Source organism: Girardinichthys multiradiatus, chromosome 5 (assembly GCF_021462225.1).
Source record: "Girardinichthys multiradiatus isolate DD_20200921_A chromosome 5, DD_fGirMul_XY1, whole genome shotgun sequence".
NCBI classification, from domain to species: Eukaryota; Metazoa; Chordata; class Actinopteri; order Cyprinodontiformes; family Goodeidae; genus Girardinichthys; species Girardinichthys multiradiatus.
The window spans coordinates 16398580-16425827 of record NC_061798.1 but is presented as its reverse complement, the minus strand read 5'-3'; the positions used below and the strand labels follow the sequence as shown (position 1 = coordinate 16425827).

The window sequence follows — 27248 nt, the reverse complement described above, 5'->3', positions numbered from 1 at the left end:
AGGCAACAGTGCTACCCACTGCGCTACTGTGCAGCCCACTTCTGTGCACCACTGTCCAACAACTGTTTTAAATATTTACAAAATAGATATGACTACACATTACCTTTCCTCAAAAATTCTTTCTTTCATGTTAGGTAGTTTTTACTGTTTATTTAAAATGGACTGGATGTATATATAAGTCGTGAGCATTAAGTAGGTAACTGGAGATCAATCCAGTTTGTTCTAAAGCCCATCTCTTCCAGGTATTCTCCCTGTTCACTCACCATCAAAGTCAATGCTGCCATCTTTGTTGAGGTCAATATCACCAAGGATCTCCTCCAATTCCCCTTTTTTCAGCTTCTCCCCAAGGAGGGTCTTCATGCCCTCCTTCAGTTCTTCCAGTGTGATCTTTCCGTCTCCATCACAGTCGAACTGCCGCGTTACAGGAGGACAGGGAATAAGGGACACAGTCGTGATGTAAAAAAAAAGATAAAAAGACAGCTATATTAGAGGTGAGGAGAGTTAAAGGTGATATGTCTGCAGTAATGAGAAACAGCTTGAAATAAAAGGGCCTGAAACATGTTTGTAGAAGCCTGAAAACAGCTTGTTCCCTCTAAGCCATAACATGTTAGGTAAATGACCTCTAAAACCACTCAGTTGACTTAAAAATGTGTTATATATTGTCCTAAATGTAGAAGTGCTCTGAAGTTTTAAGTCATTTTGTTTTCATCATCCACATATGCATTCAGACACAGAAGCATGTGAATATCTGCTCTTAAAATGCAGCATGTGTGCTGACAAAGATACAGTAATAGATGACCTTGCTAAAACATGTCATAGAAGAAAAAAAAAGTTATTATTAACGAAGCTGTGCTGATAAATACCCTTATTACTTTACTTGTTTTGCCTTGGTCAGAGATAACACAAGAGCCTTCAGCATTTTACAAGAAAAGGTGCACCACTCATCAATGGTCAGCACATAACCCCACCTCTCAACAATCCTCTGGAAAAGAGGGACTACAGCTCCAGTCTAGCCAATCTAATCTCTCCTTCCTTTCTTCCTTCCGTCCTTCCTTCCTTCTGGCACCTTTTATTTTCAAGATTTTTTCCCCCCTTGTCACCTTCACTAATTTAAAATGCCTTTAGGTAAACCAAAATCTGACATTAAAGACTGGATTTGCTTCGGATGTTGGATAGTAGCGCATCTGACGGTCATAATGAAACTAACTAAAATAGAATGTGATGTTAGTCAATAAAAACTAGAAGATTCTCCTACCCACTTGATAACAATTCCTGACGGGTAAATAAATTTATTCATTGATTCATCTTCTATACCACTTCTTCCATAGTGGGTTGTGGGGGAGCTGGTGCCAATCTCCAGCAGTCTATGGGCGAGAGACGGCGTACACCCTGGACAGGTCGCCAGTCCATCACAGGGCAACGCAGAGACACATACAGGACAAACAGCCATGGACACACTTATTCACACCTAAGGGCAATTTAGAGAGACTAATTAACCAAACAGTCATGTTTTTCGACTGTGGGAGGAAGCCGGAGTACCTGTTGAGAACCCGGGGAGACACGGGAGTTGAACCCAGGACCTTCTTGGTGCAAGGCAACTGCGCCACCATACAGCACAGTAAATTATTGATCCATCTATGCTCTGAGATCCTCAGACATTTCCAAGATATACTGACATCACTTAACTTAGTCACATGTGATCAGAACAAAAAGCACACAAACTACCTTCTTTACAGTATGTTGGCAAAGAAATGTGCGGTTGATTGTGACTAACAGAAGATCATAATGGATGTATGGCCTCTGTTTGTGTACTCATATTTAAGCCTGTGATGAGTTTTTGAACATTTATCCACCATTGGAATTTAGACAACCTAAAAACAAGTAAAACATGTGCAGCAACACATTATTTTTCTATTTATAAGATCTCTGCAGAATAACCATTATTGGCCTTTCTAGAGTAGTCAATAAATTATCCTGCTCTGGAGGGAAACAATCCGGATACAAGAAAGTAATTTTCACAAATGTCTTTCTACCCCTGGAGACCCCTTTTGTGTTTTCCTTATTCTGTCTTTAACATGCTAGCCCTGCTCTTTTAGACTTTTTTACATTCCTGGCATTTCCAAATAGACTAAATGATAACTAAATAGTAACTATTTGAACTAAGAGATGGACTCAATTTCTTAGTTGAATCTACTTTAAGAATAAGGACCAGCGTACTTAAAGTCATACTTTGGCTCAGGCCTTAAATCCAGTCCTCTTACCTGTTTGAAAGCACAGCGGAGCTCCTTCAGGCCGACCATATGAGCTGTCTCAGCCAACATCCGTGGTCCCATTAATTCACAGAAATCATCAAAGTCTACATGACCACCCCCTGCAAAAAAAAAAGAAAAGAATATTCACAGGCTCAGGGAGATGGATTCATGAAACCACAAAAAAAACTGTCCTGTTTCAGCTCTTCCAGATTTAAACAAAAGTTAATTTCCTTCAATGCTGTTTGCTACATTTTGCTATTTTTCAGACAGGGTTCTTTATTTTAGCTAATTGTTTTGCTTATTTTGTGCTAAAAACTGGATTACCCTAACAGTTTTTATATGCAACTTGATTATAACAAGTAGATAATAAAAGTGTCAATGATAATAAATATATCTTAAAGTATTATAGGCCATGTTTGATGTGGGACTGAACATACATAAAGACTTTGTACATAGTGATTACGTGGTTTGCTGTGAAAACTAATTGTTCTCAGCGTGTATGTGCAAAAAGATACCAATGAAATCTGCCTGGTTGTTAATATGCTTCCTTCAGCCAAGTTAGCAGCAGTTTTATTTTGTTTGAGCAGACCAACACAACGGGATGGTTAATGCAATTAGTTTGACAAAACAAAGGCTGATTCAACATTGCATAGTACATTAAGAGTGGTCTGTTCTCATTTACTATGAAAGACTACTTCAATAAACTGTGTCGTCATTTTGTGTTTCAGAAATTTAATCAGCGCTTTAAGTCTCAGGACCACTCAGAGAGATTAAAACTAAAACAAACTCCTTTATGGACAGAAAGCACTGAGATTTATTGGTTACGTAAATCTGCCATGTTTTGTTTAAGCGGTCAGATGTAAGAAACTGAATAATAAAAACAATATTCCAGCTGTTACTGTGATTTTTAAATTCAGAATAGATTTTTCAACATGCCTTAAAGTAAAATAATTTGTTTTTTTTAAAAGTTTTATTTCTGGTGGGACTCATGCCAAGAAGGGTCAATGCATTACTTTGTTTAGGTCAGTCAATAATCACAGGATTTTGTCAGACCTAAGAGGCTAATTGTTGTTATACTGACTGACTGATTATAATACAGACCACAGCGGCTGTAGTAAATACTAAATATATTAATGATAAAAACTTGTGATATAATGGATTCAGACATAAACTATGTTTCTTTCACTGTTTGAAGCACTTTACACTGCATATCACCCTGATCTGGATCTGATAACCATTAGGAGCCATCTGTGCCTTTTTTATGCAGCACTGCATTAAGTGAGGAGGAGCACAGAGGGCTTAGGTTACCACGTAGGTTAACACTCAAGCGAAGTGTGCCTGACAGACAGCTCTTCTTAAACGCTACCAGATGATGATGAGAAACAGGTGTGCAGAAGCAAACCAGCTCAGATCCAGCCTCCAGCAATGCTGGTTCAGCTGCACCCTCCACAGACAACCTGAGGTGGAAACACAAACAACCCAGATTTTTGACATCTGTGGTGTTGCTGAATTTGCTTTTCTGCAGATACACCACAAATTGGATTGGATGTGGCCCAGAATCAAATCATTTTTAGCGTGATCACCACTGACCTAATTCAAAACACTCAATAGTAGGTGCTACCAGACTGCACGGACAACAACACTCTTCAGTACGAAAGGTATTACTGAGTGAAGAAGACAAGAAGTAAGCCATTTCAACATCATATAACAATAAAAACAGATGATGTATATTTATGTAAGATGCTGTTTAAAAGGAAATTTTACTTTCAACATGGCTGTGGTTCAATCAGGCTGCGAGAGAACAGGAAGGCTCTCACAGCCTCAACACGAAGGCTAAACAGAGTATAAAATCTGGTCAAAGCTTTTCAAACAACAGAGACTCAAAGTCAGCCACAAAATGTGGATCTGTAAATCTCTACTACATCTCTACAACAACTGTCCACTCCAAAAGAAATACACAGAAACCTTCCACATCTATAACTGAAACAGGTGTGTAGGTGAAGAATAGGCATTTGAAGAAATCAAAATTAATCTTGAAAAGTTACAATGCAATGATTCAGTCACAGACCTTTTATCAGGCAAAAATCATTGAACTTTGCATTTAAGTTGAGGAAGGCAATTTCTTTTTATCCATCTATTCTGTTGTTAATCTTGCAATGTAATCAGGAAATTATTTCTATAAGAGGGTACCAGGTGATTTTATGCCTGTGACAGGCAGGACTTTAGACCCACAGTCCAGGTCCTTGCTCATTGTCTTTTCTGATTTCCTCCGTGCTTCATGTGTTGGATCAACATGGGCATTTTAGTTCATGGTAACTTTATAGGCTTTAATAGGCTTCATAGTTGATAACTGCCAGAACTGAAGCCAGTACAGTAGTGATTGATGGGGAATAAAGGGAAGCTTTAGTAGACTCAGAGGAAAATAACAACAGCATTATTTGAAATTATTACGTCAGTCCTTTTTTCCCCCAGAGGGTCTAATGATGTTATTACAGCAGTTCTATTCATTCTCTCTGAGCAGTGTACCAGGACTCATTTTTAAAATGATTAAGTGTTTTGGCATTATTTGAAAATTGGTTTTCAGCTCTGACAAATGAAATAATGTGACATAAAACTCTTGCTTTTGCTAACATACCTGCTAATGAAGCTAGCTTCCTAAATTAGCCCTGACCTTATTGCTATTTCTTCTCACACAATGAAGTTAATTTTTAGCAAAGCTACAACACAGCCAGGAGTAGTTGCCATCTTGTGTTTGATTAAAGAACCCTTGATTTCTTTGCTGCATGTTTCCCCACTTTTCTCTCTGCCAGTTAATAAAGGCCACTAGTGCTAAAAAAATCCCTTTTTTAAGGGGTCTTATGTTATATTCTAATTTTTTTTATCTGCATTTTGGATTTTTAATAATGTGAGACAATCTTAAAGCTGTACAGAAAACATTTAACACATATAAGGTTCATTATGATTTTCACTTGTCAATACTGACATAAATAAACTTTTAAATAATTCTTTGCACTAAAACTGAGTAAGCAATTCCTTTCTATTCATCTTTTTTGTTGTTACCCTAACAATGTAATCAGAAATTCAGAAATAACTTTAAATTATTGTTTGTGGATCACTCCAACTGCTGTCTTCTACAGGTATGATACTCACTGCTCATGTGTATTCTTGAAGCCCACTTCAACGAAACTTAAAAACTTCTAAAAGGCTGACAGAGGCAGTATCCTCACTGAAGCCTATCAGTGATCTGGTGCTGCCTTTGAGATTCTTAATTGCGCAAAGCTTTGTACTAGTGAGTCATGTGTCCCCAGCAGCTATTTGTTCAAAGGACATTGCTTTTTCTAGTCGTCCTAAAAAGTATGTTGAAACTGTGCACACTTCCTGGGAAGTGAAAAACTAAATTCTGATAATTTTTATTGTTACGAAAAGAAACTGGTTGTCAAACTGGCGTCAACAGGTAGAATTAGTCTTAATGTGCATATACAGGCAACCCAGAGCCAGTGATGGAGACATACTGAAACAGCATTGTGCATGTAGAACTCATATATTGACTCGTAAAAGTCTGAACATAATATGAAAGGATACTAGATGATGCAAATATTAATTTAAAAGTAATATTAGGTTGTCAACAAGACAGAATAACTCTTTAAAACAGTGTCCTCTTGCTATATCTATTCATAACAGCTGGCAAATGAGCGACCTTGTTTTAAACGTTGAAAATTGATTAATAATAAAATAAAACAAATGAAGAGGGTTTTTGGCTTGTTTATATAGTTGTTCCCCATTATCTGGCTAGAGATCTAAAAGGCAACTAATTTTCTATTTGTAAGTTACTTGCTTATTTGTCACACTAAATGTGAGACTTCAGAGATAACGAGAAGAAAAACAAAATGACAGTTAAAATGTATTGGGCTTTGAAAAATATTTGTGTTTGTGATTGAAATCCATTCTTACTCCAGGTTTCAGTTTTTTTTCAATGGCAGTGAAATATAAAACCTGTACAGTGTCTGTTCAAACCATGGTAAATTTGATTTGTTTTTGCCAAATCTCCAACACGACAAAAGAATGTGAATATGCCCAAGTATCATTTTCAGATACATTTTTGCTATCTAATTTGCCACAGCTGTCATTTTTGTGCAGCTAGTCTGACATTAACAGTTCTCTTTTTTCTATTGTAAACATGTGTGTTCAGTCAAAGTAAAGCTACTGGCTGACAGTTAATGTGTGGTTGCCTGATGTGATTCTCAATAGAAACAAGTCCCAAGAGGGAGACACAAAAAATGAATAATAGACATGACACCTACTTGCCAACAGCAGTTGTGATATGTGTTTTAATTAACTGAATATTTTATGAGTAAGTACAAAATCTAAAACAACAAAAACAGTGCATAGTTCTAAAGTCATTCTCACACCTGATCAATACTATGCTGCTGGCACTTGAAACCAAGATTTCAAATCATGGTCCATGGGAATGAACGTATAACATTTCCCAAAATAATTGGAATGTCAGATCCTGTCATCTTAACATTAATGGCTCTGACCCACATGCAGAAAAACTCAGGAGAATGAAAAACAGTTCTTAAGTTTGTTTATTTGATGAGGAACAGGTCGTCAGGATCAGAGCATGAATCAGCTGCACAGGAAGAGAGAGTGGTGAGTTTGGTTGCCTTCATGGAATGGTGGAGATTTAGTAAAGGAGTTGTTTGCTTGCAGAGTGAAGAGTAGGAGTCCACCAGAGGAGGGAACAGGGTAGGAGGATCTCTTCCGAGCGGGTTTTCTGAACGGATGAGGTAAGTTTCAGGCACTTCTCGGAAGCCTTTAAACCAAGGAATTGTTAGTACTTGAATTCTGCCTATTGTTTATTCTTAAATATGAATACTTGTCACCAGCTGTCGTGCAAATTTGTGGTGAATGACAGGTAGACTACAAGTTTCCAAGCTACTCTCAAACAACATCTCTCCTGATTTCCTTTTGGATGAATCAACTTCTAATTTTTAACCTTAAGAACTCATATAGGAGTTAAATACTTTATTATTACTTTCTTCTCGAACGGCCATTGTATGCATTGATGCCTTAATTGATGTCATCATTCTTCAGCAACGTTTAACTTCATGCTCAGTTGTTTTTATACTTGTCTGTTTGTTTAGGACATTTCTTCCTCAATTTCAGGCATGAAAATTAATATTACTACCATGATCTACACTGCCATGCAAAATAATAAAAATCCTTGAACTTTCTTCACATATCACATTTACTTGTTTGGATTTGTTGTGATAGACCAACATAAATTGGATTATTTACAACTAAAATAAGTGTGGCTTGCAAATACATTTACCCCTTTAAAGGCCACAAATTAACTTTAAACCTTGCCTAATTTAATTGCTATATAACATCAGCTTTTCTGTAAAATCCTTAAACTTTTGGGCCTTTGTTTGTTAGAGAACATTAGTGAACAAACAGCATCATGACGACCAAGAAACACAACCGACATGTCAGGGGGAAAGTTGTAAAACATTTTAAAGCTGGGTTAACTTGGGTTAACTGAAACAATACTCAAAGCTTTGAGTTTTTCATAAAGTACTGTTCAATCTGCATTCAAAATGGCAAAACTGCAAACCAACCAACACATGGCCACTCACCTAAACTGACAAGCTGTGCAAAAAGTGCATTAATTAGAGAAGCAGCCAAAAGGCCCCTGGTAACTCCAGACAAGCTGCACAGCTCAGGTGGGGAAATCTCTTGACAGGACAACGTTAAGTTGTTTACCCCACAACCCTGGCCTTTATGGAAGGGCGATTGGTGAAAGGGTAAAAGAAAGTCAACATTGTCTCTCCCTGCAATGTTCCACAAACCATGAAGGGGACCCAGCGAACATGTGGAAGTCAGTTGGGACCAAAATGAAACTTTCTGGTCTATGTGAAAAACCCTGTGTGGTGGAAAACTAACACTCTGACGCAGCACCCCCAGTAAACATGCTGGTGGCAATATAATGCTGTGGGGATGGCTTTCTTCAGCAGGGACAGGAATGCTGCTCAGAATTCTAGGGGAGATTTGTGGAGTTAAATACGGGGCAATCCTGGAAGAGAACCTGTTAGAGGCTGCAAAAACTTTTTAACACTTTAACTGACCATAATCTAATTTGTAAAGAATAATGGGCAGATCTGCAGATGTGAAAAGCTGGTAGAGACATACCCGAAACAGCTGTAAGTGCAGCTAAGGTCTTCAACAAGCTTTGTATGCCATACTTTCAACGTTTTTAATTACAAACTTGCAAAGCATGTATCATTTTCCTTCCTCTTAACAACTATGAATCACTTTATGCTGGGCAAGCACGAAACAATCCCGATCATGTTTAAAGATTTAGGTTCTAACGTTCTTACAAATGTCAAAAACTTCCAGGGCATAGCAATAATAATTTATGAGGGACTGTATGGGATTTAAAACGTTTTAAAGCTGATTTCATGTCCAATACTGCATTGCACTGAACTAAAAATGCTAACAGTGAGTATTTATACTTAATCATCCCCAAAGTAAATCAGACTCCAGCTCAACGTAAAAAGCACAGAGAAGTGAGCTAAGCTTCAAAAAGGACACCAACTCCAGAGTGTCCCCGCACCTGCAGAATGAGGCCTATTAATCAGTACACCAGAACAAATTAGGTATCCTCAGGTCCAAAGACAACAATTGTGAACTTGCAAAAAATAGCACAATCAGACAGTTATGCAGCACACAGAGACATTACTCTCACATTTCCCACCTGCTCATTTCAGGAAGGGCCATCAATCATGCACACATGACTTGATCCTTTGAGAAGGCTGTATTGGGAGGGGAGCACACATTCTGCCCAACAGATGAATACTAACATTTCATCTTGATTTGTTGGATGATCTCGATAAGCTCCATCTCCGTAGGCATGTAGCCCATGGTCCTCATGCAGTCTGCAATGTCTTTATAATGGATGAATCCATCAGCATCATAATCAAATTCCTTAAAGGCCTCTTGAAGCTCTGGCAGACACACAGACAAATTGCAACAAACTGTAATGCTTGAGGTAAAAAAAGAATTCAAAAATGTTAAACACAAAAACTCAGTCACAATAGTTCAAAAGTTTTTCACCTTTTCTGCAAATTTCTGCAAATATCCACATTTCTTGAACTTTTTCTGATTTGGTCACGTTTGTGGTGTTTTGGTCACCACAAACCTCAATGTCTTTTGTTAGGAGTTTATGTGATAAATCAACCCAGTCTAGAGCATGATTGTGAAGATGAGAGAAAATGACGCACTTTTCAATTTCTTTTCTCAGTCAAAAACCTTAAAAGTTTATTTCGTTACCTTTCATTGAAATTATAGCTGCAAGTCTCTTGGGATATTTCTCTACCAGCTTTCAACATCTAGAGAGGGAATATGTTTGTTTCCAAATCTTTGGTTCAAATAGCCCAAGCTTGGGCAGATTGAATGGAGTGGTTCTGTAAACATCAATTTTACCACATTTTCCATTGGTTTTGAATTGATGAAGGTCTGGACTCTGTCAGGACCACTTTAGGTGCTGCGGTGCTTCTCGTCAAATAACACGTGTTTAACACACATCAAACCTGTCGTGCCAAAGTGCAACAGGACAGATTTTAGGACTCCAGCTTTGGAGAATATTGTAACTAGAGTCACACTTGAAACATAAATATGCTTTGATCGGAACATTTACTTTTTAGCTCTGGTTTTGTCTTTTGTGTTGGTATTGAAAGGGAAACGTTTGCTCCAGTCTCAAGTATTTACCAGTTCTAGCTGGTTTTCTTTTATGATTGCCATGAGTTTAGTCCCACCCATCTCTGCATCAAATCTGACCAGCTTCCTTGCTCCCTAAAGAAAAGCAATTCTGCAGTCTGAGGCTTCATGCTGCACATCATCCTCAAAAGGAAACATAGTGGTTCCATGTTTCCTCCTGGGGATGGTGAGTAGTGTTATTTTTCACTCATGACTTTTTGCGTGCTGGCCTGAAAGCTCCATGTTGGTCTCAACTGAGCAGAGCACCTTCTTTCAGATATTTACTGTGTTTTGTGCCAAATGGCAAACTGGACTACTCGTGTTTTAATCAACAATGGCTTTCTCCACTTTTCCAATAAGATCAGATTTACTGAGTGCATGAGCAGCTTCACCAGAGTTATCATGGGCTTTTCGCTGCTTTTCAGGTTAAAGCCTTTCTTGCTCGACCTTCAGTTCATTTAGGCGGCAATTTCCTGGCAGATGTGCAGTCTGTCCCAAACTCTTGAAAGCATGGGACGTTGTTTTACAATCTGAAACAGCTTTAAAGTCTCCACAACTTTCTCCCTGGCCTTTTTGCTGCGTTCTTGGTCTTAATGATGCTATTTGTTCACTAATATGCTCTAACAAACATCTGAGGCCTTGCTTCCTTTTCACAATTATACACCTTGGGTTGATCTGATAAAATCTATATAAAGTACACCATTTGATGGTTGTGAAGTTGTAAATATCCTCCATTCGCATGTTTTTATTCCAGGCACTGTATGCTATTTCACTTGAATTTTGCAGTCTGAAACAAGACATATTTATTAACTTATTACAGGCTAAGAGTCCTTCAATCTTACATAAATGATAAAGGAGAAACATTTTGATGTAGTACATAAACATCTGCATTCCCTAGTAATATGTCATGCAAGTGTCTTGTTGGAGTTGCATCAAAAAGACCCCCATCTTACCATCAATCTCCAGTGGCATCAGCTCTCTCTCCTGCAGAGCAGAGAAAGGACACAGAGGTAATAATTAGAAAACAGTTTCGCAGAGCGGTGGGTGAAATCAGGGTGACTTTAAAACAGAATTCTCCTGAGAAATATCTAGTCATAATTTGGCTTTTGACTACCAAATTAGAACTACATGCATATCATGTTAGCGCTGCTGTGTGCTGACAGAGGACCCTAATGAGATTTCACCCAGCGACATGTCTCTCTAATTGGCAAAATGATACCATATCATGCACTCATGCACGTGTGCACACTCGCCTCTGCATCTGCTTCACCGGGAGACATAATCTTAGTCTGCATGCACCCAAAACATACCCACGCACAACCGTACAACAGTAAACCTTGTCGCAAAGAGAAAAAAATACATGACGGCTTATTCACTGAAATACACTTGTGTACCCTGGCCTACTTAGGCAGAAGACATTATTTGCATATGGCTACCAGCGTGAGTCATTCACTATTCTCTGGCTTGCTGTGTGTTCCTTTGTCTTGCATTTTTAGGTATTTCAGCAAACAGGAGCAAAACTGCTTGGAGCAAAATGTCCACTTTAGATGTTGTGGATGGCTTTAGATTTGAGATGTTTGCTAAGGGCTTGAATTCACAATATGTTAATGAGTCTGTCTACAAACAGACAGAGGAGACATTAAAGGTTATAAAGTTTAAATATTGTCCAAGTGATTGTCTAAACTAAGTCCTGCAGCAAAATTAACACAATTAGATGCAAATATTGTTAAATTTTTTGACATTTTAGGGTTAGATATTTTTACAGTGGAAAAGGATTTTGGATATTTTTTTTAACTCAGTGGTTCAGAATTGTTCTGGGGTTTGTAGAAAACTCTAATGTACCTGTAAAATTAAACAAAAACAAAAATCGTTGTATAAATGTGGGTGGGCTAGTGAATGTGGCTCCTGTGTAAAACGCTTTGAGTTGTTCGTAGGATTAGGAAAACACTATATAAATTCAGTCCATTTACTGTTCAAAAATGTAACAAATATAAATAAAAATTATTTTCAGTTGACTACATCAGAGAAAAAAATACCATTACAACTGACAGATTTGTTCAACTTTCCTGGAAGAAGACAAGTTAGAGGAGAAAAATAAGGCAAAAATAGAGTAAAATGTCAATTATTTGGAAAACAGTTGCAATACTTGAGGCAAACCTTGAAGTCAGAAGCACAGTTTGAAAAGTAAGAGGCTCGGGAACTTCGAAATGATCCATTATTCACAGTTTCTTACCTGTAATAATTCTACTATTTTCAGAGGAAATAATATGCTTAATATGTGCCTTGCAAATGTTCTGAAACACATTCATCTTTTCACATTTTCTTGATCTTTACAGCCACAAACATTTAAGTATTTTATTTTTTTTAATTGTCATGTTGCATGGAGTAGATGGACCAAGGTGTGGAGAGGAATCTGGGAGCCACGTGGTGAGTTAAAGGTTTAATAATAATCAAAACTTACAGGAAACACTTAGAGGAATAGAACATAGAGTGGGAGATAAAATATCCAGAGGACGATGAGCATGAGGCACGGAATACCGTAACGGGAGATCTCGGCAAAGAAACTACAAAAACCAACTAGTATATATACACTGGGAGAGAGAGAAGGGCAAACAGGTGAGAATGAGCAACAGCTGCAGAGAATTAAGGCAGGGAGCTGGGGGAGAGAGGGAATAATAGACAGGGAGGAACGGAGAAGGAATCTCACTGAAAAATAAAACAAAGCAGGAGAATAAACTGTAAGGTGAAATAAAAAAATGACATCAAGTCACCTTAAGTAGAGCAGTTTGTCATAGATATCTGTAAATCATTAACTCAGACAAAGTTCTTTATTTATTTATTAATGAAATTATTTAAACAGTTAAGATTGGATTTGCTTAAAAAATTAAGGTGAGGTATGACTTAAAGAGGTTTTAAGTTTTAGGCAAGCAGGAAACGTGTTCATAAATTTAAATTCTGCTTTATACTTCCTGAAAAAAATACATTAACAATGACTTTTAAATCTCCTTAACATCATGCCCACCTCAGCTTGGTGCCTTTTCATTTTCTTTTCAAATCACAGCTTTTATCAGTCTACAGAGAGAATATTTTTCTAATTCTTGAAACATTTATTGCATGAATTAAGCTAAGATACAAGAAAAAAATGTCAGTCTAACATGTGCTGCAGGTAAAACATAAATCATACAAGGTCACCCTGCTCAAGCTCACTATACTCTAACAAGAAGAAATGCCTCCATGATTTATTTGGATGCCGCCTCGCATGGCAACCATTTCAATGATTATTCACAGTATTACATTGCCAACTCAGTTTAAACACAGAGCCAAGAGGCAATTGCATCAGGAATTGTATCACTTCTAATGCCTGTTTGATTTATTAAACCCTTATGGTTTAATATGATTTCTCTTGGCATGTTGCAGAATCACTGTTTACCCTCCACAAGATCATCCAATCATGCAGGGGCAATATTTAGTTTGCAAGGTCAGCACATTAATTGGCCTCACAGTCAGGCTCACTTCATCCATCAGAATGAGCCCATTAACGGTTAATATTATCCTGTCTGGCTTCACATGGCCATGTGCGCTGTTTTGTTAGCATGACACATGCACACGTAAAGCTGTCAGAATGAAAATGCAGCTAAAAAAAGACTGTTTCTGCCATTCATTAGATTTAGATACATCCCATATTTTTCTGTTTTCATGAGAGCTGACAGTAAAATGGGCTCAGTGGTTTATTGATACTAATGTTGACATGAGGACTGCTGCAGGATAGGTGGTCTCTCTGCATCATCGTCCCGGCATCAACCCAAACTGCACATCCTCTGCAGGGTTCCAGACGAATTCAGACCAGGGACTGCGAAAGTAACACTGGACGGATTAGTCATGGATCTATTAGAAATCCAGCATCATTGTGAAATGTTATTCTATCCCCATAATTTGCTTGTAAACAATGAAACAGTCCCATCGGTGAAGCTAATGAATTACTCCCATTTAAAAATCTCATGCTTTCCCAGACTCAAATTTCTAATTTTCCAACAGATTTATTACATTCTCAACATCTGAGTATAAACATTTATCCACCGGTTTCTTTTCTGTATGCTCCAGAAAACGTGACACAAGGCAAAGCAAGTTTATGTATACAGCAACATTCATATACAATATAAAATGCTTTAAATAAAATCAAAGAAAAAACATTAAAGAAACAAAAGCCTTCAAACTGAAAAGCATTGCAAAAAAAGAAACACATAATAAAAATGCAAATTTAATCTTCAATCAGTGACTCATCATTGATTGGGTTAGAGACACTTTGATTATAAAGATCAAAGAACCTCACTCTAATTAAAAGTTTTCAGTTAAGATTTCACACTAATCAACAGTTTCTCCATATTTCAGGTTTTCAGGGAGTTTGTCGAAACTAAATGCTCTCTCCCCTTGTTCTGTTCTGTTCCAGGAACACTGAGTAAGCAGGTCTCCAATGGAAACTACAGGTGCATCTCTGTGGACTGGAATATGTGTTCAGATGAGGCTTGTTTTTCAGATTAAAAGTACTCTTTTAAAATAACAACCTTTAAGCAGGCATTAAACATACTTTTTATTAAGACCACATTTCTGTAATAAAAATGTTTTTTTTTTATTGGTCTGATACAACATGCCATGTTTTCATTAATTTTAAGCGGAAAATCATTATAATTTACAGAATTAAAGGCTTGAAAACATCAGTATGTGTGCAATAAATCTATATCATGTGTTTTACTCACTCAACTGAGTTAATGAAATACATGAACTTTTCAGTGATATTCTAATGTATTGGGATGTCCCTGTTCATGGTTTTACCCTTTTAGTAATAGAGAGCTAGTGCAGTGATTTTTGAACTGGTGTAATATGATGAGCTGCAGCTCCCTGACCTATTTTTAAACCAGACCAGTAAAGACATCATTGCAATAATCTAAAAATAGCACTCTTTCTGTGTCCTGCTTCGACAGGAAACCTTTTGTTTTGACAATGTTTTCATTATGATAGTGAAATAATTTAGTTATAGACTTTGCGGTGCCTTGAGGAGGTATTTTGTCCTATTTGTTGTTTACTTCACAATAAAAAAAATAATTCATCTTCAAAGTTGTAGGCATGTTCTGTAAATGAAATGGTGCAAACTCTCAGACAATCTATTTCAATTCCAGGTTGTGAGACAACAAAACATGAAAAATGCCAAGGAGGTGAATACTTTTCCAAGTAACTCTAAATTTACAAACTGTGAAGCCTTTTTAAGAAATGTAAACCTTTCAATTATTTTGACATTAACTAAACACCTAGGTGTCATGTTGATGTACTATGCAATCTTGCACAGATGACAAATATCGTGCATGCACCACGACTCTCTCCATCAGTTTCAGGAGCATGTCTAAATGAAGTCGTAAAGGAACATTAATTCAGAAGTGGCTAATCTTTGAATGGCTGAATGTTAATGCTGTTGCAGATTGATGAAGCCAGTAATGTTATCTTTCTTGTATCTGAAAGGAGCTCATGAGAACAAATTGTGCAAATTATTTCAGCACTGTTTGCAAAAATCCTGACTGATCAAACAAAGAAGCTGAATTAAATCCTTCACCAGCGTTACACAAATTGTGAGAGCTACAATCTAATGACAGCAAGAGAGAATGGGAAAAGTCTTTTTTTTGCTTACACTTCTCTTATTCTTCTCTTATGGTTCTATTACAGTTTTACAGGTGGCCATGTGTCTATTCTTGCTGGAAACAAGATCACTTTGTTTTGTGTTGGTTTAATGCTAAAAACATTGCTGCCTTTCTTCCTCTCTACTAATCTTTTGCATTTGTTGCACCAATTCCAAGATTTCACGAGCTTGGACAATAAAGAGCCTAAAAGATATAAATATGATTCTGTTTACTAAAGGCTCAAACAATAACAATGGTTTCAGTAAACCAAACTTAACTAGAAACAGAGACTGCAAATGTATTGTTCATCCCTCTCTCCGAAAGAAAAATGTACATGTCACATCCACTTATTATAAGCTATTTTAGATCACGATATGCCTACTATATATAACTGTGCTCAGTGCTTTCACCTAGAACTGGAAGGTGGGATTGCTGGCTGTCTTCCAGTTGTAATTTTTCCAATGGGGTGCCCTGCAGGAACCTGGAAAAGTGATATCAGTCATGAACTCAGCCAATGTTTAACCTGAGCCAAACAGGACTTCATTGGACAGCAGCCCAGCAGCTGGGCACTGAATAATTTGTGAAATTATTGGAATGACTTTCCTGAAAAAGGAGTATCTTTTTTTAGTGTAAAATTCGAAGTAAAGGGCCATTGTGCTTATGTTTGAATTACTGGAACTGGGCATATTTGCTTAAGCAAAATTACTGGTCTAGTAAAGACCTCTTTGGGATAATCTTGGCAAATTATTACAGACATTCTCTATGCATACATGCAATAAATATACACATGCATCCTTCATTAATATTTGAATATCATTTACCCTTCCTGCCAAATTAAGTACTGTTCATAAATTTTAAACATTGTTGAGGTTGTGGCCTATTCTATGAGCTTGATGTTAGTCAAAATGCTGATTTGAATTGAAGTTGAAGACTTTAGAAGAAGTTTTCCATCAATATTCTATCCACTTCCATCACTGGAAGCAAAACAGACCCTCAGCATGAAGTAACCACCACTGTGTATGACAGTTGGTATGATGTTCTTGGAGTTGTAAGCACCACCAAGTGACTCCTCCAAATGTACTCCATTTTCTTTTTCTCTTCTGATCATAAAACCTTGCTCAAGAGTCGACTTGACTTGTCCATGTGGGATCAAATGAAACTTGAAGGTGTTGATTCAGAACCAGTGACTCCCCCCAGGCTGTCTCACTGATGAACATAATGAACACCTTACAGCTAGAGTTTAATCTACTCCAATGTGAAACAAAATAAGCTTATTTGCACCATCACAATTTGCCTTAAAGATGAAAAGTATTGGTTGCATTTACAGATATACAGGGGTTGGACAATGAAACTGAAACACCTGATTTTAGACCACAATAATTTATTAGTATGGTGTAGGGCCTCCTTTTGCAGCCAATACAGCGTCAATTCGTCTTGGGAGTGACATATACAAGTCCTGCACAGTGGTCAGAGGGATTTTAAGCCATTCTTCTTGCAGGTCACTATCAGGTCACTACGTGATACTGGTGGAGGAAAACGTTTCCTGACTCGCTCCTCCAAAACACCTCAAAGTGGCTCAATAATATTTAGATCTGGTGACTGTGTAGGCCATGGGAGATGTTCAACTTCACTTTCATGTTCATTAAACCAATCTTTCACCAGTCTTGCTGTGTGTATTGGTGCATTGTCATCCTGATACACGGCGCCGCCTTCAGGATACAATGTTTGAACCATTGGATGCACATGGTCCTCAAGAATGGTTCGGTAGTCCTTGGCAATGACGCGCCCATCTAGCACATCAGAGAACAATACATGTTTCACATTGTCCACAGCCCAAGATTTGCGCTCCTTGCACCATTGAAACCGACGTTTGGCATTGGCATGAGTGACCAAAGGTTTGGCTATAGCAGCCCGGCCGTGTATATTGACCCTGTGGAGATCCCGACGGACAGTTCTGGTGGAAACAGGAGAGTTGAGGTGCACATTTAATTCTGCTGTGATTTGGGCAGCCGTGGTTTTATGTTTTTTGGATACAATCCTGGTTAGCACCCGAACATCCCTTTCAGACAGCTTCCTCTTGCGTCCACAGTTAATCCTGTTGGATGTGGTTCGTCCTTCTTGGTGGTATGCTGACATTACCCTGGATACCGTGGCTCTTGATACATCACAAAGACTTGCTGTCTTGGTCACAGATGCGCCAGCAAGACGTGCACCAACAATTTGTCCTCTTTTGAACTCTGGTATGTCACCCATAATGTTGTGTGCATTTCAATGTTTTGAGTAAAACTGTGCTCTTACCCTGCTAATTGAACCTTCACACTCTGCTCTTAATGGCGCAATGTGCAATCAATGAAGACTGGCTACCAGGCTGGTCCAATTTAGCCATGGAACCTCCCACACTAAAATGACAGGTGTTTCAGTTTCATTGTCCAACCCCTGTATGTACATATTGTTTCTTCAGCTTTTATTTTATTTATATATTTGTACTTAATGTCTTTTCACTGTGAACCAAACATTGAACCAAACTGAAATTCCTTGATAGTGAACACAATCTTGGCCAATAAATCTGATTTTGATTTTGTGGTCGGCACCGTTTATGTCTATGATGTTAAACTGGGATCACTTGGGTCAGTGACACTATTCTCCCATCAGCTTCCAGTTCATGATAGGCTTCAGCCTTGTTTGTTCCAGGATTGTTCATTATAATCAATTTTCTTTCATCTCAGGGAGACTTTTGGTTTTTACAAAACACTGTACAAGTTTTCAAGTGTGGTGGTGGCAGCATCATGCTGTGAGGCTGTTGTGTTGTGTGATGTAGGATCATCCCACCCTGAAGAAAGAATGATTTAAATGTGTCTTCAGAAGCCTTAAATGTAAATAACATTTACTGTAAAGTCAAGGCTGCTCATCTCTAATGCTCTAATGGTTCACATGGCAAAATTTTTATGCCGATCTTATCAAATATTCCTGCTGTGTGTGGTGTGTTAAGTGTTATCTAGTATGCTCGCAAGGACGTTGGGGCCGCTCCAACCTCAAATGAGGGATATTCAACCGATTGGATTGTCTTGGCCTGATATCCTAGCGTGTGTTCCTGGAGGACAAAGAGCACGCAGCCCGTTGAATGTAGTGTGTAGCCAATCAGAAAGCGAGGTGACTGAAACAGGGAGGGGAATCACTCTGAACTCACGTTTAATCTCAAGAGGATTTGCGAGATTTCTTGTCTGACATCTGAATGTTTGTGAGTGACATCTGTTTGTGTGTTGCGCTTGCTGTGTGGCTGCAAACCTTACAATGTAGGACCAAAGCTGTTACATATATGATTTTTTTACCATCATGTTGAAAAGCAAATGACATTTCTAAAATCTTGAAACAGGCATAAGTCATTTCCCTTACTATTCATGAACTTCAGGAATGTGCTTTTAAAAAACTTGGCCAGAGCTAACCAAATATTCTTGCAGATGAAACATAATATATTTTGTTAGCCTAATGTGTTGTTAGCAGTGAGCTAGGTATTGTACAACTCTGTACAGTATAAGTCATGGATGTTTGTCAAAATATGAAATGTTGCAATCTCAAAGAAACTCTTCAAATTGCTCTCCACGTTGTGCTACATGTTGAAAAAGTTTTAATTTTACATTAAAAATATCACCAGATTACAACCATCTCCTCTGAATTATCGGGCTACAGATGCTGTAACCAAGTAATCCATCATTAGGAAGACCACTTTTTTTCCTTATACTTACACTACAAAATATGGTGAAAATGTTTAAATTAACATTATTACTAATATGTTAGTTTGGTGATGCATAATAAAAACCAATTTCCCTCAGCTGCTCATTTTGAGTTAGATTTATTGCAACTCTTAGGATATTGAAAAGGGTTGGTATTACAGGGAAGACCATAAATTATTCATGCCCATGTCAGAGTTTGCCTTTCAGGGAACGTTTTTTCTTCTGGCTTAAAATGGGATAAACAACTCCCCAAATGTGGTAAAAAAAATGTTTTAGGGATCCTGCGCCAGAGATCCTTCTGTGATTCGTATTTCGTTATAAATTAATTTATTTCGTAAGTTATTTAACACCAGCCCCAAATTATTTACTGTCACAATAATTAAACAGTTCTTATGTTGGCAACATACAACCGAAGCTTTTCTCCATTGAGTGTTCGATTGTTTTTCTCTTTGTTAGTCCTCTGATGGACATGGGAATGTACTTCCTGCCTCCTGTCTGCTTGGAAGGGCACCAGCACCCCCAGGACCCTGAACAGGATTAAGCAGGTATAGAAAATGGAGGGATAGATAGGTAATTCCATCTCCCTTCCACTGCTCTTTGATTCTGGATTAGATTTAGGTTTGGTCTCAGGCAGATCCACTCCATAAAGTTAATACTGTTCCTGTAAGCTTTCCTTTCGCGCTTTAGTTGTGTTTCTGTTCTTATCTTGCAAGTAAACCTTCCAGACGACAACAATGTAGAGATTGTTGCAGGGGATCAGAGGTGCAATACCCAAAGAGAGAGATGCAGAAAGCTTGGCAGCAATATGTAGAAACTGTTTGACTCCTGAGGTGATAGGTCCCTTGTCATTGATTACAGAGAAAAGATATAAATCATTTAGAAATGGCCTTTTTAATTATGTAAATATTTAAAAATAATCCTAATATTTTCTAGAGAAAGATCAACTGACTTTATTTTAATGAAGACCGTTAGAAGATGAATGACATTCACAAATCAGAAAAAAGATTTCATGTAATACTTGGCATATCTCTCAGTGTTTATTCGAGTTGGAAATAAAAGCTACTTACTTTAGGAATAATTGACTATTTTGCGGACTATATGCTGTAAGAAAGGAATTCCATCAAAAATATGGATTTTTGTGGCATTTGCAGAACAAAATGGTTTGGTGTTGACATAAATTGACTTCATAGAGTGCTTTGCAAAAGTATTCATACCTTTTGAACGTTTCCACCTTTTGTCAAGTTACAACAGCAGGCTTCAATATATTGTATTGAGATTTTGTGTGACCGACCAACACAAAGTAGTGCATAATTGTGAAGTGGAAGGAAAATTATACATGTTTTGATAACACTTTTTTTATCTCTTTGCACACAGCAATTTACAGATTTACTTTGAAAAACCACCTTCTGCTGCAATCACAGCTCCACATTGTGTGGGGTATTGTTCTTTCAGTTTTGCTCATTTAGAGACTAAAACTTTCCTTCCATTCTTTTTTGTAAAACAGCTCAATATCAGTGAGACTGTATGAAGACTCTGTGAACATCATTTTTCAAGTCTTGGCACAGATTCTCTGTAGCATTTAGGCCTGGACTTTGATTGAGCCGTTTTAACACATGAATACACTTCAATCTAAACCATTCCCTCGTAGCTTTGGCTGTATGTTTAGAGTTGCTGTTCCACTGTAAGGTGAACCTCTGTCCCTGGTGACACAGTGTGTCACCTGAGATATGATAATCTACCGAATATTGCATCCAAGCAGTCTTTTGTGATTACTTTATTCCACACACTGATTGCAGTTATGATTGCAATTCGATATATTCTACAGCTTTACTTCACAATCATATTACACTAGTTTGTGTTATTCCATCACATAAAATTGCATTAAAATTAATAGAATTTTTCTGGTCAGAATGCAGGAAACAGGGAAACACAGAAAATGACAATATACTGTTATTAATTGTACTGTCCAGAGCTTTTTTTGTCTGAAGCAAGAAAGAGTAGCACTGTGCTGCAGAACTAACCTGTCCAAACAGTTTATTTAGGTAGGAGATGTAGGCAGCTGCCACCATGGAGCTGTTGCTGATGCTCCTTTTATTCTTCTGCTTGCCCTCCTCTTCCTCGCGCCCATTTCCCTTGGCACTGGAGGACTTGGAGCTGTGAAGTGTGTATTTGCATGCTATTTGTTGAGAGCCATTACAATCATCATTATTAATACCAAGCCTGTAATTTCCCCTCCCAGCCCAGTTCACCAAACACATCTAAATATGTTGTAGGTTATAATTGTAAAACTAGTTAACTTATTTTTAGCTTCTGGACCATCAGCTGAAACCAGTTTCACAAACAGAAAAGCAGGAAAAGCAGGAACAGTTTTTCTGAGAGGGGCATCTTTGGCGGCTTGTTTGTCAGCTTGTTTATCATTTGATGGTGCTAATTGAGAGCACTGCCTAACATAACCCACTCCCTTTGTATTAATCAGTGTTTAGAAACAGAGGATGATAATAACCAGAATTTCTTGGAGAGGCTAAGCTGAAGGGCCTTGTTTTTGAATCTCCCCATAGCGGGTGATTTTCCAGCTGCTGCAGCCCTTCCTCCTCGTGGACATACGCTGGGAGAAAAAGAAGCCTTGATCAATTTAACATGCTAGACGACTTGTATTATTGGCTTAATATGTTGTAATTTCTTCCAATTCATAAATATAAAAAACAACACTGTACTTGGGGGAATCTCTTAAGAATAGATAGCTAAGACTGGCAGCAACAGTTGAACACAAATACTGAACTTTTCAAGGGTTTAGGCTTTACTTCATTGCTTCATTTCTAGCAGGTTAAATAAAATAATAGTGTTTTGTTTAGTTGCTCCAAATTTTGTTTGCTCACATAAATATTCACAAATGTACTGGCTGCACTTATTTTAGCTAAACTGCTTTTTTTTCTTTTTTCTTTTAATCAATCACATAAATCTTCTTTACTAACCTGGCAGCAGAGGATGGTCGGCTGTCAGGACCACCTTTTGGGCTTTTTACAGACATCCCACCTGAAAGACAAACACAAGCAAATGCAAAAAGTGTAAAATTGAGCACAGGCAGGAACAATTCAACAAAAAATAATATTGAAGCGCAAACAACTGCATTTCCTTAATTCAGGGGGCTTGGATTCAGTCCCCAAGAGCCACTGTCCTGGACCTTTTAGATGGATTCCCCTGAATCGGTTGGTTAGGTCAATGGCAGGCATTATGTTACATTACGTTAAAAAAAATCTTTCACAAGAGGACTTTGTGTTATGATTCCAGTGTGGTGAGCCTAAGAGTAATACAAAAATCAGCCATGCGACAGATGTGCTTATTAGCCCTTCAATAGCTCTACATTAAGCAGAAAAATGTATTTTCTAGATCAAAAACACTAAAAAAGTAATTCTCTACTTATAAATGGACACTTGATGCAGCAAAGAACAACTACTGCCACTGTTACAATCATCACATACATGGCAATAAAATAGCTGAGTTGTACTCAGAATTTTAAAAGATTTACAAAAAAATCCAGAAGTAATGGCAGAACATCTTGTGTTAAATTAGAACAGTACACATAAAAGTGTTCACTAACAATCACTGTGATTATTCCACATCCCATAGATTAAGGTGTTTCTTCAGGCATATTAATTGATCCACATAATCCACTTAAAACTTTGCCACATTTCAGTTTTTCTCTACACTCATTGCAGTTCTTTTCCCAAACAGTAGGAGTCAAAATGGAGAGAAATTATTCTTTGTGACTACACATTCTTAAGTCAGTCATATGTCGAGGGTTATTAAATGTAACAAGGGATGTACTGTTTAGATGCCTGGCAGTGTCTAAGGATAATTAGAGTCCAATGCTGGGCAATGACAAATATCCAATGTAGAAGTCATATGTATTGTCTCAAATGTTTATGAAACGGTCCTGTGGTTATTGTTTGATTCCAGATTGATGCATAGATTTGTAATTTTGACATGGAGCCTGGCTGAAATAAAATGTTCCTCTGTTCAACGCCATGCAAAAAAAGCACGCAGATAGCCAAAAGGACCTTAAAAACGTATGACCAAGAACTGTTTTGCAGTGTGGCATGATTTACAGTGAATTATTTTTCATTTTCTCTATTCTCCATTTTTCATTATAATTTGTTTGTATATATAGTTTGGAATTAGTGTGAAAATAAAGGTGCTAAAAAATAAAAAAACTGTGTTTTGTTTTTTTAACTGTAGTTGTATGACCAAATATATAATAACAACCCACATTTTCAATTTCAAGAATAAATTCAGAATTTCAATAATTGTGCCAAACTGTGCCAAAGTGTGCCAAAATGGCACAGTAGGGGTCCGCCTGGATTTGTTTCAGTCTAAACATCTATGACGTTTCAATTGCTTGTTGTGTTGACACCAGACTGGCAGCAGATGTCACTTGTTGTAGTTAGAATTTATTGTGTTTATTTCCTTCTTTACAGCAGAATTTTCGTATATAAACACATGTATTTTTTAGGCTGAAATAATTTTTTGGGCATTTAAACCTCATTTACTCAGGTCCAGAATAATTTACTCTCAAATTTTCACATTGACATCATCCTCCAGGAACTTTCTCTTAGTTGATACCAAGATTAGCAGTTTAGGCATTGTACAAGTTGAAAAATGCCTTGTAAAGTATGAGTATGCATTTTTGGGAAAATAGACCCTCGGGCTTAAGAGGTTAAACAAGATCTTTGGTTGCTCAAAGAGCAAACTATTTCAACATCCTGCAGTGAAAACCTAAGATCAAAAAAAGGTTTTGCAAGATCCTTTAAAAGTAACTTGGGATCAAGCATAACTTTTACGAAATCCTCTAAACGTAAACTCAGCATATCGCAAACCACACAAACATTTTTGCGAGATCCAGCAAAAGTGACTTTTGTGGCATCAAATGATAGCAGGAATTTACAAAGGCATTATGTATTTCAGCGTCAAGCAACATTTTTCTGAGACACTATAAAAGTTACTCCAGATCTTTTATGTTGCAAGATGCCACAAAAATAACTCGGGATCAAACAAAACCTTTTCAAGTTCTAGCAAAAGTAACCATGGATCTTAGCAAAACATTAGCAAGACCCTGCAAAACTAATTTGGAATCTTACAATGTTTTTTTATTAAAACCCTGCAAATGTAACTCAGGGTCTTACAAAACTAATTAAAAATTATAATCCTGGATGTTTTTTTGCAAGATCTTGCAAACGTACCTTGGGGCCCCTCCCAAAACCTTTGCGAGATCCCAGAATGTCACAGATGCTTTGCTGGATGAATGTAACTTGGACTGTCACAAACCTGCAAGAGATCCCCCAAAAGCAATTTTATTTTCCTTTAATGTGCCTCATAGGGCTCATTAGGAGATTAGAATTTTTCCATAAGAGACAAAAAACGTTTTCCGGCCTGACTGGTGTCCATTAAATGAACAGCTGTTGTTTATTTCATTCAGTCAAAGTATTTGTATATGCCTGTGTATGTGAGAGCTCATTACAGAGGTAAGTTAGTGGTGCTGCACAAAGAACAGTAGGCAGTCAAAGGGTTAATCCTCCATTAGCTAATGAATCAGAACACAAAGGATAGCATGGTTAAAGTGGAAAAGACACATGATACAATTGTAAGAATAAACAATGCAGAATGATATCAGAAAATGGAGTGAATGACAGTCATGTAGGACTTGTGAGGAAGATGAGCAGGTGAAACTTATAACTGTCTCTTTGAAAGGTGAATTAATGTTCTGTCATGGAGCTCTACATCTGAGAGTACTGGTGCCAGATGATGAACGGCTGTATTTGGCAGCGATGTGCTATAAATGTAATGGCTCACGAGCCACAAAGATGGTGCAAAGACAGACATCCAAGATCTGCTCCAGCAGCAGCATCTACTTCAGACAATGTGCAGTATGACGTAAGGAGCATAGAAACAAAGAGAAGCCAGTCTTCTGAATAACTGTTAATTATTTAATGTGCCTGTGTCCAATGAGGCACATTCCTGCCTTGCTGTGGCCTAAACAACAAGTGCCATGACTGAGTAGTGATTCCCTGTCTGTCTATCGTGCTCCTACACAGAAGAGGAAAACGCTTGGTGCATCTTAAAATGATCGAATGTAGAGGGGGGGCATTATCATCTAATATAAGCGTCTTGGGACTCCTTTAGTGAAAAACAGAATGAGTATTTTTACTGCACAGTGGTGCAATGCATTTTGCACATGCCACAGAAATAATATGGTATTTACTACAGATTTCTTCTGTTTTTTGCTCATCAAACAAATTTTGATCAGACAAAGATAACCAGATTAAAAACAATGAGTTTTATTTATCTACGGAAAATCACTATCTAAGCTTTGGCATTCCAGCAAAGCACAAAGAGATTCATTATTTAGATATGGAAAAAACAAGGAACAGGAGTTAACCTTCCCAGGATTGGCGAACCTGTCAAAATTATTCCAATGTGCATTAATAACTCATCCAGGAGGTCACAGAGGGACCCAAAACAACATCTACAGTGGGGAGAACAAGCATTTGATACACTGCCGATTTTGCAGGTTTTCTCACGTGCAAAGCATGTTGAAGTCTTTCAATTTTATCTTAGGTACTCTTCAACTGTGAGTGACGGAGTCTAAAACAAAAATCCAGAAAATAACAGTGTTTGATTTTCTGGAGTAATTAATGTTATTTTATTGCATGACATAACTATTTGATACATCAGAATAACAAAACTTAAGCAGTGGACTTCCCATGATGCCACTGGCTGTATAAAAGCACCCCCCTTTCCAATGGTCGGATCTCATCCACCCGGGACTCCGCTGCGAGGCTGGCCGGAGAGACAAGCGCGCTAATGTCTCTTTGCTGGCAGACATAAACTCTTCAAACTGGATCCAAAGGTGTCATACGATCATCGATCATATAACCGTTTAAAGACTGTGGACGTTTCTTCAAACTTCACCGCCCTGGACAACCTTCCTTGCCACAGTTCATGAGGTTAAGTGTTTGGGCAGAATAATATAGAAGTGATTTAGATTGAAATGATCTAAACGTTTTTCATTTTATTAAGTTTGGTTTTGTTTGGGTTGAAGTCAGCTATCTTGGTGCTAGCAGAATATCTGCAGCACACGTGTTCAGTTTTGTGTTCTTTGTTTGTATGTTTTTAAAGTTAAGACAAACTTTACTTGAAGGGTGATTTTAAACAGAAGATTGATCATAACGCGCCGTCCCGCTTATGCATTTTAACCCTTTTATTGACGGTATTTTTAAAGGTGTGTGTTTGATTCTGGTGCTAAGCTATCAACCTCCTTTGTTAGCTTCAACTGCTAACAGCTAAGGACACGCGCTTGCTGCCAAATAATATTTGACAGAAAGGTATAGTTTTCAATCCAGTAAATAATGTGTCCCTAACATAATTTTTCCGGGGGTTCTGTCTCCTGAAGAGTTTGTTGACGTCCCTCTCCTGGATGGAAAGAGCCGTCCTCGGCGTGGGTAGGGGGCTGGTGGGGGGGAACTTCAGGGTGGGGGTTGAGGCTGGGGAAGCACGTCTCTGACTCCCTGACCATCAGCACCGGTTCCCCCCAAGGCTGTGTTCTCTCTCCTCTGCTCTTCTCCCTGTACACCAACACTTGCACCTCCAGTCACCAGTCTGTCAAGCTTCTGAAGTTTGGGGACGACACCACCCTGATCGGACTCATCTCTGATGGTGACGAGTCCGCGTACAGATGGGAGGTGGACCATCTGTTGGACTGGTGCAGCCAGAACAACCTTGAGCTCAACGCTCTAAAGACAGTAGAGATGGTTGTGGACTTCAGGCAGAACCCAGCCCCATCTGCCCCC

At 38.0% G+C, this 27248-nt stretch overlaps 1 protein-coding gene across 3 annotated transcripts in view; it reads right to left on the bottom strand.

Moving 5' to 3' along the window:
• The window catches only part of cabp4 (calcium binding protein 4), a 34854-nt gene that overhangs the window by 2015 nt on the left and 5591 nt on the right, over nt 1-27248 (bottom strand). The window contains exons 1-8 of one of the 3 annotated variants that reach the window (XM_047365694.1): nt 24642-24742; nt 22377-22437; nt 21908-22009; nt 21426-21558; nt 10961-10991; nt 9113-9256; nt 2262-2371; nt 264-411 (exon numbers count right to left, since the gene is read on the bottom strand). In XM_047365694.1, coding sequence (XP_047221650.1) covers nt 264-411; nt 2262-2371; nt 9113-9256; nt 10961-10991; nt 21426-21558; nt 21908-22009; nt 22377-22432 — 724 coding nt within the window. In that variant the 5' untranslated portion in view covers nt 22433-22437; nt 24642-24742. Of the gene's footprint in view, nt 1-263; nt 412-2261; nt 2372-9112; nt 9257-10960; nt 10992-21425; nt 21559-21907; nt 22010-22376; nt 22438-24641; nt 24743-27248 lie in introns of those variants that run through there. The other 2 variants (XM_047365695.1, XM_047365696.1) reach the window with 2 other exon arrangements.